Here is a 16,122-nt window from a genome sequence, read left to right as displayed (position 1 = left end):
GGGTACAGAGTAAGATCTTGTCTCAAAGACAGACAGACAGACGGATGGATGGATGGACGGACGGACGGACCGGGCGGTCGATCAATAGATAGATAAAACAATTCTATGGCTGAAATGAGGTAAGCTATACCAGATGGAAGACTGGGTAACATGAACAGGCGTGAGCCACAGCCAGCTCACTCTCTGAGACCAAACTGGGTCAAAGACTTCTGGGAGCCTCAGTGGCAAAGGAAATCCCACAGTCTTAAGATCTGCCATAATCACAGGCACTTCCCATCGACTGTGGATGAACACGAGGGGTGCCGGCAGTAGGATGACCTACCCAGAGGAGGAACTCTATGAGCCCTACACCCATTCCGAGAAGATGGACAAAGGAAACACGGTAACAATCTTTATTTTCCAAATTCTAGATGAAAAGACCCTGCCTAAGGACAGGACGGGCTAGCTGCCAAAGTGAGGGGGGAGCGACTCACAGGGCCTTCTCACTGGGGCCTCTGGATCCGCCCCACCACGCTGAGGCCGGAAGTCAGGTGCCCCAGAGCACAATGCTGAGCCCAGGCTAGCCCCACAGCTCCCTGGAGCGGCAGGGCCACGCGTACCCCTGGACACAGATGTGTAGAGAAACTCCTGAGTGTGCAAACCAAGGTTCCGAGCCAGATAAAAGAGGGGTGATCTGGGGCATCATCGTGGCAGACAGCTGGCCACGGGGTCTGGCCGAAGCTGCACAAAGTTCATCGGGCAGAGCAGCAGCGGGCACATCTTCTCGTGCTCCTTCAGCGCCTCACTCAGGTGCCGCAGCTCCTCCTTCAGCTTCGCGATCTCCCTGCGCAGCACAGAGTTCTCCTGCTCCAGACTCTCATGTTCCTGTTCAAGAGAGAGGAGAGGCGGAGGCAGGTGGGAAGGTGTCCGGCCCTGGTCCCGCTCTTGGGAGGTAGAGGCAGGAGGGTCAAGAGATCAAGTCCAGCCTGGGCTACCCCAGACTCTTCAGATCTGTCTTTCCACAAGAACGAAACTGTTCTAAAAGCGCGGCCCTCCTTTCTGAGTCAACACCACTGAAGTATAACGCACGTAAAATGTGTCTATACTGACTGTGATTCGGGGCATTATGACAGAAGAACCGACCTGTGCTAACACAGAGAACATCTCCACCATCTGAGGTGGTCCCTCCTGTCTGTCAGCATCAGCCCTCCTCCCCCAACGCCTGCTTTGGGAAGGGTTCTGGTGGGCTCACAGCCACCCCGACAGCTATCCCCACACTGGAGCAGTACCCAGAACGCCATGCCTTTGGCTGTCCTAACAATGCACGGATGCACGCTGTCTCTTTTTCCTACCGCATCAGGCTGCAGAGGCTCGGAACTGAAGGAGGTCATTCCCCCAGACGTGAGGAACTCCTCACATGCAGGGCTGGTTCACACATCCACCTTGGGATGGGCATCCATCTTCGAGAGACGGTCCCTGCCAGCTCTGCAACATTCCATCCTCTCTGTCCTGAGAACTCCTCTCCTACACATCTGCCCACTGAGCTGGGCTCTGCCTAATGGAGCCACACAGGAAGAAGTCAGTACTTTGTAACCTCAGCTGTTGATAGGTGATAGACTCATCCCTCCCCCTTAGAAGTTCTTCTGGCCTCTTGGTCACTGTCTGTGACACCCTCCAAGTTGCCAGGTTCACTGAGAAATGTTGCCCCCAGCATGCAGTGTGTGGCTCTTGGGAGCATGCAGGGGGCTGAATCGGGGATCATCCTCCTCACGCTGGACCTAACCCGATGTAGACTTCCCTGAATTTGCAGGAAGCTGAGTTCCAAGTGCCTGAGCAGCTTGAGGACAGGGCTTCCCCAACCACTAAGTCCTACTCTGTTCCTTTCTGAGATGCCACTGTGTCACCTCACGTACACGAGCTGTCACAGAAGTCTACCTCATCCAGCGACTTGGTAAACAGTCTTCCTCTCCATCCAAGTCACTGAAAACATCTACAGCACACAGCCAACAGCAGATCCGCATGGCACGCCATACCAGCGGCCCTCTCCAGGCCGAGAACGTCTAAACCTTGCTGAACCATTGTTTCCATTCAGGCCTTGTTTGATGAGACTGTGACTCAAGCATACTGGGCCCTACCTGAGCTGAGGGCCCAGCCTCATTTTCCATCACACCTTCTCTATTACTAATCATTTTTAATAAACGTACCTAAAGAAGTCTGGCCTTTCTTCCCCCTAGGACACGTGTACACCCTCAGCTGGGCCTGTGCAATTCCCCTCAACCTGACTGATTTTGTCCTTTTCTCTGTCAGCCAAGCATGAGCTTGCCACCTCCAGGAAGGCTTCCCTGATCACAGCACATACAGGTCTCTCATTCTGAGATCTCACTTACATAAGTAATGTCTCTCCCCAGAGATCAAAGACGAAGAGCCCCCAGGAGCTTCTACCACTCTCTTCAGAACCAGCTCATGTGGTCCAACTCTTGTGTGCTACACCATCTGTTCCCCCCTCACCTCTAAGACCCTTTCTTCCTTTCGGGGACCCAAGAGGGACTGCAGACAGAGGCCATCTCCGGAAGGCCACTCCAGAATTCTGTCCAGGGCAGCGGCCTCCTCTCCTCCCTCCTGCAGGCTGTCCTGGATCAGTTGGCCTCACACGTGCAATGACCCTATTCGGTCTCCCGTTGCCCTGGTGGTCCACCTGTGACCTCCTCTACACTCTAGCCAGGTGAAGTCCTGGTGTTCTGATCCTGTGCCCTACACCTGCACACGAGACAGGTGACAGAAACGAGGAGCCCCAGCAAGCTCCGTCACTGGATCTCAGTTTTCACTGGATTCCACACTCCACACAGCCTTTCTATAGTGCCTGAGTCTGTAGCAAGATGCCCGGCGCTGCTGAGCTCTGCCTCTGGCGTCGAGGGATGCTCAGCCTGACTCTACCCTGAGGTGGGTGCCACAGTTTTCTCAGGCCACTACTCAGGGTCGTTTGGCACCTGCCTCTCCCAAGTCTCCTTCCACACACATGCATCGTGCAAACTAGAGGACTTCATCACGGCGTGTGGCACGTACTCTATGGCTCCCCCTCCCCCACCCATCCCGTTCCACATGCCTCTCCTGTAGTCCCTTCCTCTTACCACAGGGACTTTCTTTCCTGGAGTTTACGTTTTATTCTTAAGTCAGCTGAGGGACTTTTACTGAACTGGTGGAATAGGGGGAAAAAATTAAAAAAGAAGCAATAAAAACATCCAGGTGGGACTGATCTTATAAAGAAGAGGCCCTGGGAAGGGGTGGAGGGGGCCACAGAACACACACACACACACACACACGTATACATATAATTATTGTATATTATTGTATATATCTGTATATTTGTATAATATTGTATAATTATGTTATTGTATATATTATTGTGTATATGTGAAATATATACAATATATATTATATGTATATAAATACTAGGTAGGCCTCAAAACCTAAGTTGCTTGGGCTGGGAACCTGGCTTGCTTAGCACATGCTTTCCTAGTGTGCACAAAGCCCTGGGTTCGCTCCCCAGCAAAACATACAACTGTAAGCCTAACACTGAGGAGGTAGAGGCCGGAAGACCACAAGTTCAAGGACAACCCCAGCTACATACAGGGTCTGATGCCAGTCTGGGCTACACAGACTGTCTTAGAAGAGCCTGGTGTTATCAGATGCAGCTGATTCTCCTGCAGTTGCCCTCTGACCTCCACACGTAAGCCATGGCACGCAGGCGGCACTCAAATGCACACAACCAATAAATGCAGATGTAGTGAAGCAGACGTCATCTGAGGACGTCCGAGGATGTGTCACCCTGCTTGTATCCACCAGACGAAGCTGGGGACCCTGCTCAGTACCTGTCAGGGCCCAGCCCAACACCTACCCAATGCACACAGTAAGGGAGGAAGCCAGTGCCAATCATGCTGCAGTTGGGAAGTCTTGTCTTGGGGTTTCTTTCTAGGTCAGTGTCTTTGAGGCATAGGACACAAATGAGGACCTACAGAGCTAGTGACGAACGGGGAGAATGGGGCTTCAGGAGAACATGGTCACAAGTGAGACAATAAGCTCTGAGAGGCCCGGAGACTCAGGACCCCACGCCCAGTGTCAGGGTGAACCCCAACTCTCATGCATCACCGATTCCTCCTCCTTTTGGCAGAGTGGGCCCAGATTTCCCCACAGTAGTTACCAGAATGGAGATCTCGGGGCTGTACAGCTGTTCTATACGAAAGCAGTTCCAAACAGAGAGAGCTTCACCCACTGTGTCAGTTTCTAAACCACGTGTGTCCTTCCTTGGCCTTCTCTGCGAATGTGCAGTATTGACAGCCCCATGACAACACTTACCACACTCACACTGCTCAAGTCAGTTGTCAGCTTGTGACATTTAAGGCTTTCAGGGCTGCCGATGTTTCCACCCTTGTCTGACTCAAAATCCTTTCTCAGTCTGACATCTTTGGTGTTCCGTCAAATCTGACCCACTTCTAAGCCACCCTCAGTGTAACACAGTCACTCTTCAGTTTTATCTCCACTGCCGTACACTCAACCTAATGCTGCCCGGAGAGAAATGCAGCCCAACGTCCTAGATGAGGCACAGACACTGAGGGTGAGGGGCGTGTCCCATCACCTCAGCTCTCAGCAGCTGTGACCTTGAGGGAAATTCCTAGTAGCCAGTCAGCTTAACCCAGCTCTCAGCTTGGACTATTCTATCTTGAGGGATAGGACACAGGCTTGGTAATGGACAACCAGGAGGAGGGAAGGAGCCAAGGAACTCATGAAAGTGGGAGGTCAAGGTATGTTGAGCTCATGGGTGACCAGAGTGAATGAGGAGCAGGGAAGAGAAGGGGCCATTTTGAACAGTCTTCATCCAAACACTCCCTACTGCCCCTTTGTGGTGTTCCTAGAAGAGAAGCACACAACCAGAGCTTCTGAGACATTCAGAACATTGGGGGTTCTACTCTGCGTTCTAGGAGAGAGGAGATGACAAGGAAGCGCCCAGGTCATAGGCCACTCCCCTCACAGCATCAGGCAGTCCCAGTTAACAGGTGTGAAGTCTCCATTCATGATACCCTTTCCTCAATTTAGATGTGGCCTGGGAGTCCGACAGGTCCCCCGGGCTTTTCCCTATGATCTACAGGGATGTATTAAGTGTCCTGCACCCTACCACTGGATCTCAGTGACAATACTGTGTACCCCACTTTCCACCAGCACCCCACCTCCACAACGCAGAGTTAATCAACCCAACATAAAACAAGGACTCCCCACTGCTAAGGCTCCTATGGAAGGAGGCTGGGGGTACCAACCGGGGATTCCCCACAGGGTGCCTTTGGGTCCACCAGTCTTTCCGCCTTTTCATTTTCCCAAGACAATTTCTTACTCTCGCATGTCCCCTGTGACCAGTGACCCTGACTGTAGCTACTGAATGAAGCCAGGTCCAAGGTTCACTGTGGCTCATGTGCAGACAGAGCCCCAGCCCTGTCCCACCTGACACACAGAGGTGGTTTTCCTGACCTGCATCTCTACCCCCAGTGAGGAAGAGGGGACTGGCTTGTGAGTTAACTTTCCCTGTTCTGGAAAAGGCACATCTGTCAGGCCACACAGACATCAGGCAGAAGAACCTGTCAGGGCCCTATGCAAGTGTGTGTCACCCCTGGCTTACAAGGGACAAGGCAGGCATAAAGGCAGCACTACTAAGGTCCTGGTTCCCTTGGTTATCACGCCCAGCTGAGAGACACTGAGAGAGAGAATGAGTGTACCCTTTGCATGGTACCCATGTGGTTACGGGTTTCCACCTGTGGCAGGAAGAACTCTGCCCCCTAAAGATGCTTCCTGCAAAAGGGATTTTGCAGGTGAGACTAAGGAACATGGAATCTGGGTGATCATCCATGCTGGCCCAACAAAATCAGGGCCTTCCTACATGGGCGGGAGAGGAGGCCATGTAACAATGGGACCGGTATTGCTTTGAAGGTGGAAGACCCCTAACCGAGGAGCTCCCTAGATACTGACAGAAGAGTGGAAATGAATCCTCTCAGAGGGAGCACAGCCCGTCAACATCCTCATGGCAGTGCAGTGCAATGCACTTGGACGGCTCCCTGCCAGCTGGAGAGGATAACGGATTTGTTGGGATTCATTCCAGCAGCAGTAGGAAATGACTCCTGTGTTTCCTGAGGACACACGTGAGGTCTTTTTTTTTTTTTTTCCTCTTTGAGATTCCACAGCAAGACTTCGCCCCCAGGAAGTGCCTAATACGTACTTTGGAGCTACTGGACTCTGCTGCACAAAAAACCTTGTCTGAGACACTTGGTTATGTCTGCACACACGGTCACTCAGGACTTACAAATAACAACACCTGATTTGGACTAGGCGGGGCTGGCTGTCACTCATGACCAGAATACAGGGCTAGACATCAACTAGGAACCCTTGGTCCCCTGAGAAGACTACCTGGCAAGACAAAATGACCTTAGAAACAGGAAGACCTTTCCTAAAGCTCATGTGGAGACCCCAGCCTCCAGGCCTCAGCCCCCTGGCCTTCAGCAAAGAGTGACACGGTGCCTACCAGGCTGTGGGTTCCTAACCCCGAGTCTCAGCTCCCTAGGGCCTGTGCATTCTAAATGTGGTCGGACTGCAGTTTTCAGACACCTTTCCCCTCTCCTAACTGCTGACTGACTGAGCTGAATCCCCTGACCAGCTCTGGGGAAAACACCCAGGGCAAGAGAGCAGGAAAGCACTGCAGGGCCAGAGGGAGCTATGGGAAATCTTAACTCTGCACGCCAACCCGTGAACAGTAAGAGTAGAAGCCATCACCAACTCCTCGCCAGTCCTGGCTGTGTGGCTGTGTGGCTTTCAAACGTTGCTCAAGCAAAGCAGAATTCTGGGGTAAGTGGCAGAGCCAAACGTGTGCCCCACCCCCACCCCCAACTGGCTGGCCTGAAAACTCGTCCCCAACACAGCAATTTCAGGAGGGAGGACCTCAGAGGGATGAGTCACAGATGTTCTGCTGCCTCAAACAGATGAAACCATTAATTGATGGATGGGTGGTGACTAATTGCGGAAGAGAGTTCTCTGATTCACTTGCTGTCTGTCCATCCTGCCGCCAGCATGTGACCACACAGCACGAAGCCCTCGCTAGGCGCTCAGCAGATGAGGCCCCCCATGTTGAGACCCCGAGCCAAATGTCTTCTTTATCAATTACCCAATCTGTGGTATTCAGTAATAGAGAAGGCAGACTCAGATACAGGCTCCCAGCGAGAGATAAGAAGGTGGTTAAGCGCCATCAGCTACCACGTGAGAAGAGAAAGTCCAGGGTGAAGAGACCACAGCCAACCTCAAAAGTGCATCCTGCAACAGAGCCCCGGAGACACACAAGCAAGAGGTGAAGGCCTGACACTAGCACTGGGCACTCCTGGAAGCAATGAAGGGATTGTTAGGTGCAGACAGCAGGACAAGCTAACAGAGAAAAGATGAACAGGCAGCAAGTGTCACACCTTAATCCATACCAACATTTAAGAAGACAGAAGGAGGAGGGGGAGAAGAGAGAGGGGAGGGGAAGGGGAAAGGGAGGAAGAAGAGGAGGGGGAGGAGAAGGGGAGGAGGGGGAGAAGAGAGGAGGGGGGGAGGGAAGGAAGGGGAAGACAGTGGAGAAACTGGTGGCAGGTACCTGTCATGGCACTTAGCAGGCTGAGGCAGGATTGAGACTGAGGCTAGGCTGGGTTACACAGTAACACTGTGTCAAAAACAAACAAAAACAAAGGCAGGGGTAGAAAGGCGAAGCCAGGGGCTGGGGATTTAGCTCAGTGGTAGAGCGCTTACCTAGGAAGTGCAAGGCCCTGGGTTCGGTCCCCAGCTCCAAAAAAAAAAAAAAAAAAAAAAAAAAAAAAAAAGAAAGAAAGAAAGAAAGGCGAAGCCCGCAGGCATGGAACAGTAGCTGAGATTCTTACAACTGATCCACAAGGCATAAGGCAGAGAGTGAGAGAGCTAAGTGGGGATGCCGTAGGCTTTGGGAACCTCAAAGCCTGTGACACGCTTCCTCCAAAGGGGCTGTACGTCCTAATCCTTCCCAAGCGAGTCCACCAGCTTCCACACTGAACATTCTATGTATGAGCCCACAGGGCATTCTCTTTCAAACCACCGCTCGCAGGATGAGGCAAGAATCTGAGAAGGAATTGAAAGTGTAAAGAGCTGTTTTGCTTAGCTTCTTCCATTTTTAGTTTTGGTTGGGAGGGGTCTCAGGTAGCCCAGGCTGGCCCTAAATTTACTATGCAGCCAAAAATAACCCCCACAAGTACCATCTAACCCAGATTCATTCATTCATTCATTCATTCATTCATTCATTTTCTTTCTTTTTTTTTAAAGACAGAGTTTCACTATGAAGCCCTGATTGGCCTAGAACTCACTAGGTAGACCAGGCTGGCCTCAAACTCAGATTTGCTTGCCTTGCTTGCCTCTGCCTCCGGAGTGCTGGGATTAAAGGCATGTGCCATAATGCTCAGTAATCTTTTCTTTTCTTTCTTTTTTTCCTTTTTTTTTTCCTTTTTTGAGACAATACCTCATGTAGCCAAGGCTAGTCTGAACGTACTCTAAAGACAAAGTTGACCTTCAAACATCTAAGAGCTGAGATTACAGGCATATTCCACCATGGTTTATTTACACGGTGCTGACCCAGGGTATCTGTTGGTATTCTGTCTAAGCTCCACCCCCACAGCTACCTGGCAACAGCCAGCTGTGTCTGACTATAAAGCAGCCCCCTCCTCTCCCTCTTACTCCTCTCTTGCTCTCTCTTTGCTCTTCTCTTCCCTATCCCTTCTCTCCCCATTCCCCTCCTTCACCCCACATGCCCATGGCCGGCCTTTCTTCTCTTCTACTATTCTTCTCTCATTAAACCTCTCCACATGGAACCATGTTGGTTTGGTGTGCTTTGTCTGGGCGCAGGCCAAGATTTAAACCCTGACATTGGTCCCAACGGTATCTTTGTGCATATTAGGCAAGCGCTGCACTGAACTGCTCCCCCAGAACTTTAAGTACTGTTAGCATTGTTATTGTTGTTTCTTTAGACAGTTTCTCTGTTGTCTGAAACAGCCTCAGCCTAGGTACTCTGTCTCCACCTCCCTGTTTCCATCCAGCTTTTGTTTGAGTGCACAGTGAGAGAAAATCAAGTGTGGGAAGAACCCAGGGGGCTGGAACTGAGAGGAAGAGGCCTGTGAATACATAAGCAAAGCAGTAGACTGGAAAGACCCAACAGAATCAGACTGGAAGAACTGGCGATGGCCACAGTGCTGTCATCATGCCCCATCCCCTGGGTAGAGGATGACTGGCTGTCCCTGTGGCTGTCCTGTGAGAATGGCTGTCCCTGTGGCTGTCCTGCAAGGATGGCTGTCCCTGTGGCTGTCCTGCAAGGATGGCTGTCCCTGTGGGTATCCTGTGAGAATGGCTGTCCCTGTGGCTGTCCTGCATGGATGGCTGTCCTTGTGGCTGTCCTGCCAGAATGGCTGCCCTGACCGCAGGCTTACCTCGTGAAGCTTGTCAGCCTTCTGTGTCTGCTTCTTTCGGCTCCTCTGAGCTGCAACCCGGTTTTTCTCTCTTCTTCGAACCTTCCTGTCATCATCCTTGGGGCTCTGGGGATGACATGTGGGGAGGTGAGACTCTCAACCTTTCTCGATTTGCTCACAGAGCTTTCATCTGGTGCCCTGGATGGGGTCCCCTGCGGCCCCGTGGGCTGCTGAAAGCCTTTGTCAGGAGGACCCTTTCTGTGCTGGGGCTTTGCTACATTGATCTCCACTCCCATCCTGGAAAGTGCACAGAACGACTGTCGGTTTAAAATGAGGAATAAGAGGTCTGGGTGTAGCTCAGTGGCACCATATATGTGTGGGATATGTGAGGCCCCGGACCACAAAAAAATAAAAACACTAAGAGACAAGGAGGAATAAGAAACTCAGGTTAGGGAAGTTCTCCAGGTATCATGGCCAGCATGAGGGTGAGTGGGAAGTGGAACTCAGGTCTGCTGGTCCTCAAACCAATGCTCACAAGCCTCTGCCCTGCAGGGCTTCTGCCTGGAAGAGCGCTACTGTCACTGTTCATCCACTAGTGAGAAAGACCGGGGTATGTGCTCTCTAGAACTTGCTGTGCACAGCCTTTAACGACCGCACACTGTCGAGTCCTTCTGAAACTGTGTACAGACCATAATTATGCAGTTAGTACCAATCTCAACCACACAACTCTACCAGTACATGGAAAACTGTGGAACACCAATGACAACATGCTCTCTTGAACAATGCCTGGCTGACATTTTCTTTTCAGGGGCCAGGGGCTATCCCAAATGCAAATCTGTGATTCGTCTTGAGAGTTCTTAACCAAACATCCAAAAATTCTTCATGAGGTGGCACAAAGTGGGCAGGCAGAAAAAATGCCCTTGTCACAGTGAGGGGCTTACTCAGCGGAAAGGGTTTGCTTTCCAGAACTGCATTAGACACTGTCAGGGGAGGAAAAAAATTGTCTAGAAGGTGTCTAGATGGGGAGGGAACTTAGCGACAGGCTCTTGCCTGGCCAGGTGAGGCTCGGTATAATCCCAAGCCATGATAAAACCCAGAGGCTGGTGTACAAACCCAGGGCTTCAGCCAAGAATCTCCAGCATAGGTAAGAAGAGACATCAGACTCAACACTGGGGGTGGCATGGAGACATCATTCAGGAGAACACAGGTGTCAAAACATGTCTCCCAGAAGTCCTCCTCCTCCCCTCCTCCCCCTCTTCTTCAACAGAGACTCATGTAGCCCAGGTTGGCCCTTCCCTTTCCTTCCTAGCTCTGGGATTCTATTTCTGCATCACCACACCCAAAAGGTCTTACAAACATATGTGGAGCATCCGGGGGACATGCCACATGAACAACGTAACCAGCTTTACACCCTCACAAACCCTATTAGATGCATGACCCCCAACCTTCCAATGTATATAGTAACTGAGATCCTGCCCTGCACTCAGGATACTGCTCCCCTAATATAACCTGAGATTTGACCTCACTGTGCTTGACAGGAAATAATGCCTCTTTAGTCTCCAAAGCCGACAAGTCTGGGAGCCTCCTGTCCTCTGGGAGCTGTCACTGTAAACTGGACCCATCACCTGTCACGGAGGATCGCACCTCCCCACTCAGCAGGAATGTCATATGGAGACACAAATCACCCATCGCTCACATAACCTGTGTACACATCCTCAGGAGAGAGATGCTATAGAGTTCATCTTATAGATGGGGAAACCGAGGCTCGGCTAGTCAGAAGCAAATAGTAGTACAAGGCCACCCCAACTACTTGGCTCAGACTTCCAGGGTCGCCCTGGGACACTACACATCAAGTAGAGAGTTGGGAGTCTTTGGGGGAGTGACTAAGAAATATAAGACCTGGTCTGGATAAAGGTGGCCAAGAAGTGTTCCAACAGTGGTCTCAAGTTGGCCCTCGATTTGGTCTCAGCTTCTTGTGACTGCAGCTTTGAAAGTTAGGGACAGCAGGGAGGGCTGATCGTATTGGGGCAAGGAGTTTCCACCCGTGCTGGGGGTGGAGTCTGCCCACTAGAGACACAACCCCACACCCGCAGGTTGACCGGTCCGATGTTCCCCATACGGATCTCAACCAGTAGGTTGGATGCAGGGACGAACCGCCCCTTTGGGCTGAATTCGTAATATCAGAGCTCCAGGCTCCCTCCCTCCAGCTCCCACAGGAGGCAAGGATGCAGCGGCCCCCAGCAGCGCGGACCCACGTGTCCGGCGCCGAGTCCGGAGCGGCTGCAGCCTTTCCAAGCGCTCGAGGCGCACCGAGGGGACTCACCTGGAGCTCTGGCCTCACCCTCACCCGGTCCCCGCACCCGGCCCCCACGTCCACTACCTGCGGCTGGTTCCCAGGCGCCGCCACGCTGCTCTGCAGCACGCCGCCCGCGGGGGGCCCTTGCGACATGCCGCGCGCTCGCCACACGGGGCGCCCTGAACGCGGGGCTCTGCTACCCGCGCTCCGCCCGCATCCCCGCACCTGCCGCCCCGCCCCGCTGCTTCCCGCTCTCCGGGCTTGGCCGTGCCCGCCTCCCCACCCCGCGTCCAGTCCCGGCCCGTCCCCGCCCCCTGCTCCCACCCCGCCCCTGCTTCCTCCTCTCCCCGCCCTCTCGCCGCACCTCGGGGTCCAGGATCCCACCCAAGTCGCTGCTTTCCGCTAAAGGCCAGGCGCTTCGTGGAAGTCACGTGGCAGCACCGAAGCCCACCCACGGAGGAGACCCCGCGTGGGTGGGGACGAGGTGCTGGCGCGGCGCCGCCTTGGACGGTCCTCCGGCCGCTCCGGGGAAGTTCGGACGAAGTGGCTTCACTGTCCCTTCGCTGCCTCCCCTCTACTCCCAAGCGCGGGTTACCGGCGATGGGGGGCATTTCTTCCGGGCGACGTGGCACCTGGACCGGAGGCGCCAGTGGGCAGGGACAGCGGCGGAGACCCTCCGCGCGAACGGGGCAGCGGGAGCCTCAGGGCTTTTCTACCGCAGCGTCGTCCGGTCCAGTAGGAGGGAGGGGGCGAGGTGACTCGGAGGGCGGATTCTGATGGGGGTTGGGGGAAGGCGGCAAAAGGAGGTTGTGAACTGAAACTGTGAAAGGTGTCCTCCACACTAGCCGTCCATCCTCACGTATTCAGGGATATGGGCAGGCCGTGCTGCTTCTGCTTCTTAAGATTAAGGTGATACCTACTAAAGACTAAACTACATGGTTGCCACGTTTATGCCAGACTAGGTAGAGACATATCTCACCCCTCTTCACCTGCCTGCCGGGTTTTAAAATACCAAGTCAAGATGACTGTGCCCAGCAAAGAAAAACAACACACAAAAAACCCTAACAGGTGCAGACTTGTGGTCTGTGCTTAGGGGAGAAAAGCTAACCGCGAACTGGGGGGACAGGTGAGAACCAGACAAGTGTGGCCTTTCTCACGTGTTCATTTTGGCCTTCTGGCTTCTGGGCAGTGGGAGAGGTGACCTTCCTGAGTCCCCACCCGGTGCGCATGGCTCTGTGCCAGGATTTAAGACCTCAGCCTGGAGAGAGGAACTTGTTTGAACCTGCCTGGCTGGCTTCAGGCTCGAGGAGAGATGGTCATATGTGTTAGTAGGTCATAGCATAGCCAGTGTTCATGAACCATGCATTAATAGAAGAGCCTTTCCATGCTATGAGTTCCGCCCAAATCCCTCTTCTAGCAACAACATAAAGAGTGTGTGCGCGCGTGCATGTGTGTATGTGTGTGTGTGTGGGTGTGTGAGAGAGAGAGAATGTGTGTGTGACTGTATATGTGAGAGAGAATGTGTGTGTTGTGTATGTGAGAAAGAGAGAATGTGTGTGCGTGTGTGTATGAGAGAGAGAGAGAGAGAGAGAGAGAGAGAGAGAGAGAGAGAGAGGGAGGAGGAGGAGGAGAGAGTGAAGAGACAGACAAGCACAATTTCATCTCACACAGTATACAGGAGCACACAAAAGACCTCTGTCCTTAAAAATTGAAGGACCCTGTTGGCTGTGGTGGCCTAAGCCTACAGTTTCTCCACTCAGAAGGTTGAGGCAGGATTTCCACAAGTTCCACTCACTGTATAGCCTGGGCTATAATACAGTAACAGCCAGGCTAGCCAGAGCTAGATAGCAGGACAGGGTCTCAAAGCAGCCAAAAACAAGCAAAATAATCAACTTTTGGGGCAAGCGGTCATAACTGTTAAACAGTTTCCTCCTCCCATGTTTGAGAATGGGGGGAATCCTCCACCTATCAGTGTACAGTGGCTCCTTTCCTGTTCTTTTTTTTTTTTTTTTCTTTTTTTCGGAGCTGGGGACCGAACCCAGGGCCTTGTGCTTGCTAGGCAAGTGCTCTACCACTGAGCTAAATTCCCAACCCCTCCTTTCCCGTTGAAAAGCTGCACCACGTTCTAAGTCCTCTAGGGTCCTCCCCACAGAGCCTGGGGCTGGGGCCAGCAACAGACTTATATTGGCTTAGTCTACTTATGGGATTGTTTCTCTTTTCCTTTCTTTCTACCCCCCGACCCCCAAACGCACTCATACACACATTGGGTTCTCTGTGTACAGTCCTGGATGTCTTTGAACTCACTTTGTAGACTAGGCTAACCTTGAACTCAGACATCTGCTTCCTGAGCACTGAGACTAAAGGTGCATGTCACCATGCCCAGCATCGAATGATTTCTTTCCCTTCATATAAATCTGCACACCATATGAGTATCTGGTCCCAGAAGAAGGTGTCAGACCCCTGGAAATGGAGTTCTGGATAGTTAATTGTGAGTCACCGTGTGGCTGCTGGGAGTGGAACCTGGGTCTTCTCCAAGAGCAGTAAAGTGCTTTTCACCCAACCGGTCATCTTTCCAGCCCCTAGAATTGTCATCTATTTTGCATGCTTTCTTAAACTTCTTGAAAAGGTTGATGCTGGCTTCTTTACACATGCCACGTTTACAAAACAACATTCTATTTATTTCTGTTATCCCCACGAAACTATTACAGTATGGCGCTAGGTTCATTTGCCACACTAGAGTGCCAAGATGAATGCCAGCTTGGTCTATATATAAAGTTCCAGGCAAGTCAGAATTGCATAGTCTATCAGATAGACAGACAGACTGACAGATAGACAGAGTAAACTGGGTGTGGTGGCACACAGCTTTGATTCCAGCATTCGGAGGCAGAGGCAGATAAATTTGAATTTGAGGCCAGTCTGGTCTACATAGTAAGTTCTGTCTCAAAAACACAAAATGAATGAATGAAAAAGAAAAGCAAAACAAGCTTCAAATCTCTGTTTTCTTTTAATGTGTTTTCCCTTGAACTGGGAGGAGATCTGGTATGATTTGTCAGGTTCCTATTTATACCACAATGACTCTGAGTTGTGTCTCTGAGGGGTGGGGGATGCACTGTAGGTTCAGGACTCCGTGAGGAGATGTAACAGGTTCAGAGCTTGGCGATCCAACGCTCTGCTGGTTCATTTCACCAGAAGATGGTTCTTTCCAATAACAAGCCGCTTAGATGCGTGAAGGTCCTGTGAGCAGTTCACTCCTGCTGTTCTTTTTTAGGAAACTGGTCTTCTAGTAAATGTCTTCTCATGGCTTTTCTCAGAAGACGGAGTCCTGTGGGCCTCTGGTGAGGCTAGGGAAGAGAAAGCCAAAGGTAGAGACCACTGTACTTACCAGAAATTGGCCACTGTGTGTCAGCCACTGTGGGCAGGAGAGCCACACGTCAGGGAACTCCCTGTAGATAGTCAGGCAAACACTGGAGTACTTTGGATGTGGTCTATCTCCAGATGGAGTGTAAAAATAAGGGCTGGAGAGGGCTGGTATGTGGATGGTGTTTTCAAACAGGGAGCTCAATGAAGCTTCTCTGTAGGGCTGTGGAGACACCTGGAGGATGTGGTCCACGCTGCACCAACACAGAAGTAATGTTCTTGTGGAAGTGCCTGGTCATTCAAGAAACTACAGGAGACGCCAGGGTCTAGAGTGGCCTGAGGGAGAGACAGGGCACCTCGAGATGAGAGCAAGAAGGGAGTGAACGCCCCTACTTCAGGGCCACCTTTTACTTGACATAAGGTGGGAAACACAAGGCATCTGAGCAGAGGTTTGGCTTGATCTGGCTTCAGATGCTGTGGGGCCATGTTGGTCACCTCACAAAAGAGACCAATGGAGACCAAGCATCTAAAACAGGAGCCAGCAGACTCCCTCCCAAACAACGACATTTGCAATGGGATATTTAAGTCTCAAGAACAAATTGAAAACAACAAGGAGACCCAGAAGATGAGGGCCATGATCCAAGTGACCTGGGGTAGGGCTGGGAAGACTGTGGAGGGCCAAGAACGGTCTACTGGGAGCTTTTGAATGGAAGGTTCTCAGTGCCTCACTACCATGGCCCACCCTGACCCGGAGTGGCCTTGCTTGTGTCCACCTGGTGGGTGACCTGTTCACGAATGCATTGTTTGCTTTTGTCACAGTGAACAAAATCCTTGTCAGAACACCACAAGGGACCTGGGGGGATGGTTAAAGTGAGAGGCAAGCCATGGAACTGGAGTTCAGAGTCCCAGAACCCTTGTAAATTCAGAATGGGCGGGGTTGGGGATTTAGCTCAGTGGTAGAGCGCTTGCCTAGCAAGCGCAAGGCCCTGGGTTCGGTCG

At 52.0% G+C, this 16,122-nt stretch overlaps 1 protein-coding gene across 1 annotated transcript; it reads right to left on the bottom strand.

The window, feature by feature from the left end:
- Nucleotides 1–380: 380 nt before the first annotated feature.
- On the bottom strand, nt 381–11,964 carry Batf3 (basic leucine zipper ATF-like transcription factor 3). Its single transcript, NM_021865.2, has 3 exons — nt 11,851–11,964; nt 9,492–9,596; nt 381–864 (listed from the first exon to the last, which is right to left on the bottom strand). The coding sequence occupies exons 1-3, from the start codon at nt 11,917–11,919 to the stop codon at nt 682–684; spliced, it is 357 nt and encodes a 118-aa protein (NP_068637.2). The 5' UTR covers nt 11,920–11,964; the 3' UTR covers nt 381–681.
- Nucleotides 11,965–16,122: the final 4,158 nt, after the last annotated feature.

This window comes from Rattus norvegicus, chromosome 13 (assembly GCF_021556685.1).
Source record: "Rattus norvegicus strain SHRSP/BbbUtx chromosome 13, alternate assembly SHRSP_T2T, whole genome shotgun sequence".
NCBI lineage: Eukaryota > Metazoa > Chordata > Mammalia > Rodentia > Muridae > Rattus > Rattus norvegicus.
The sequence above is the reverse complement of the archived record's forward strand: the minus strand, read 5'-3'. Positions and strand labels throughout refer to the sequence as shown.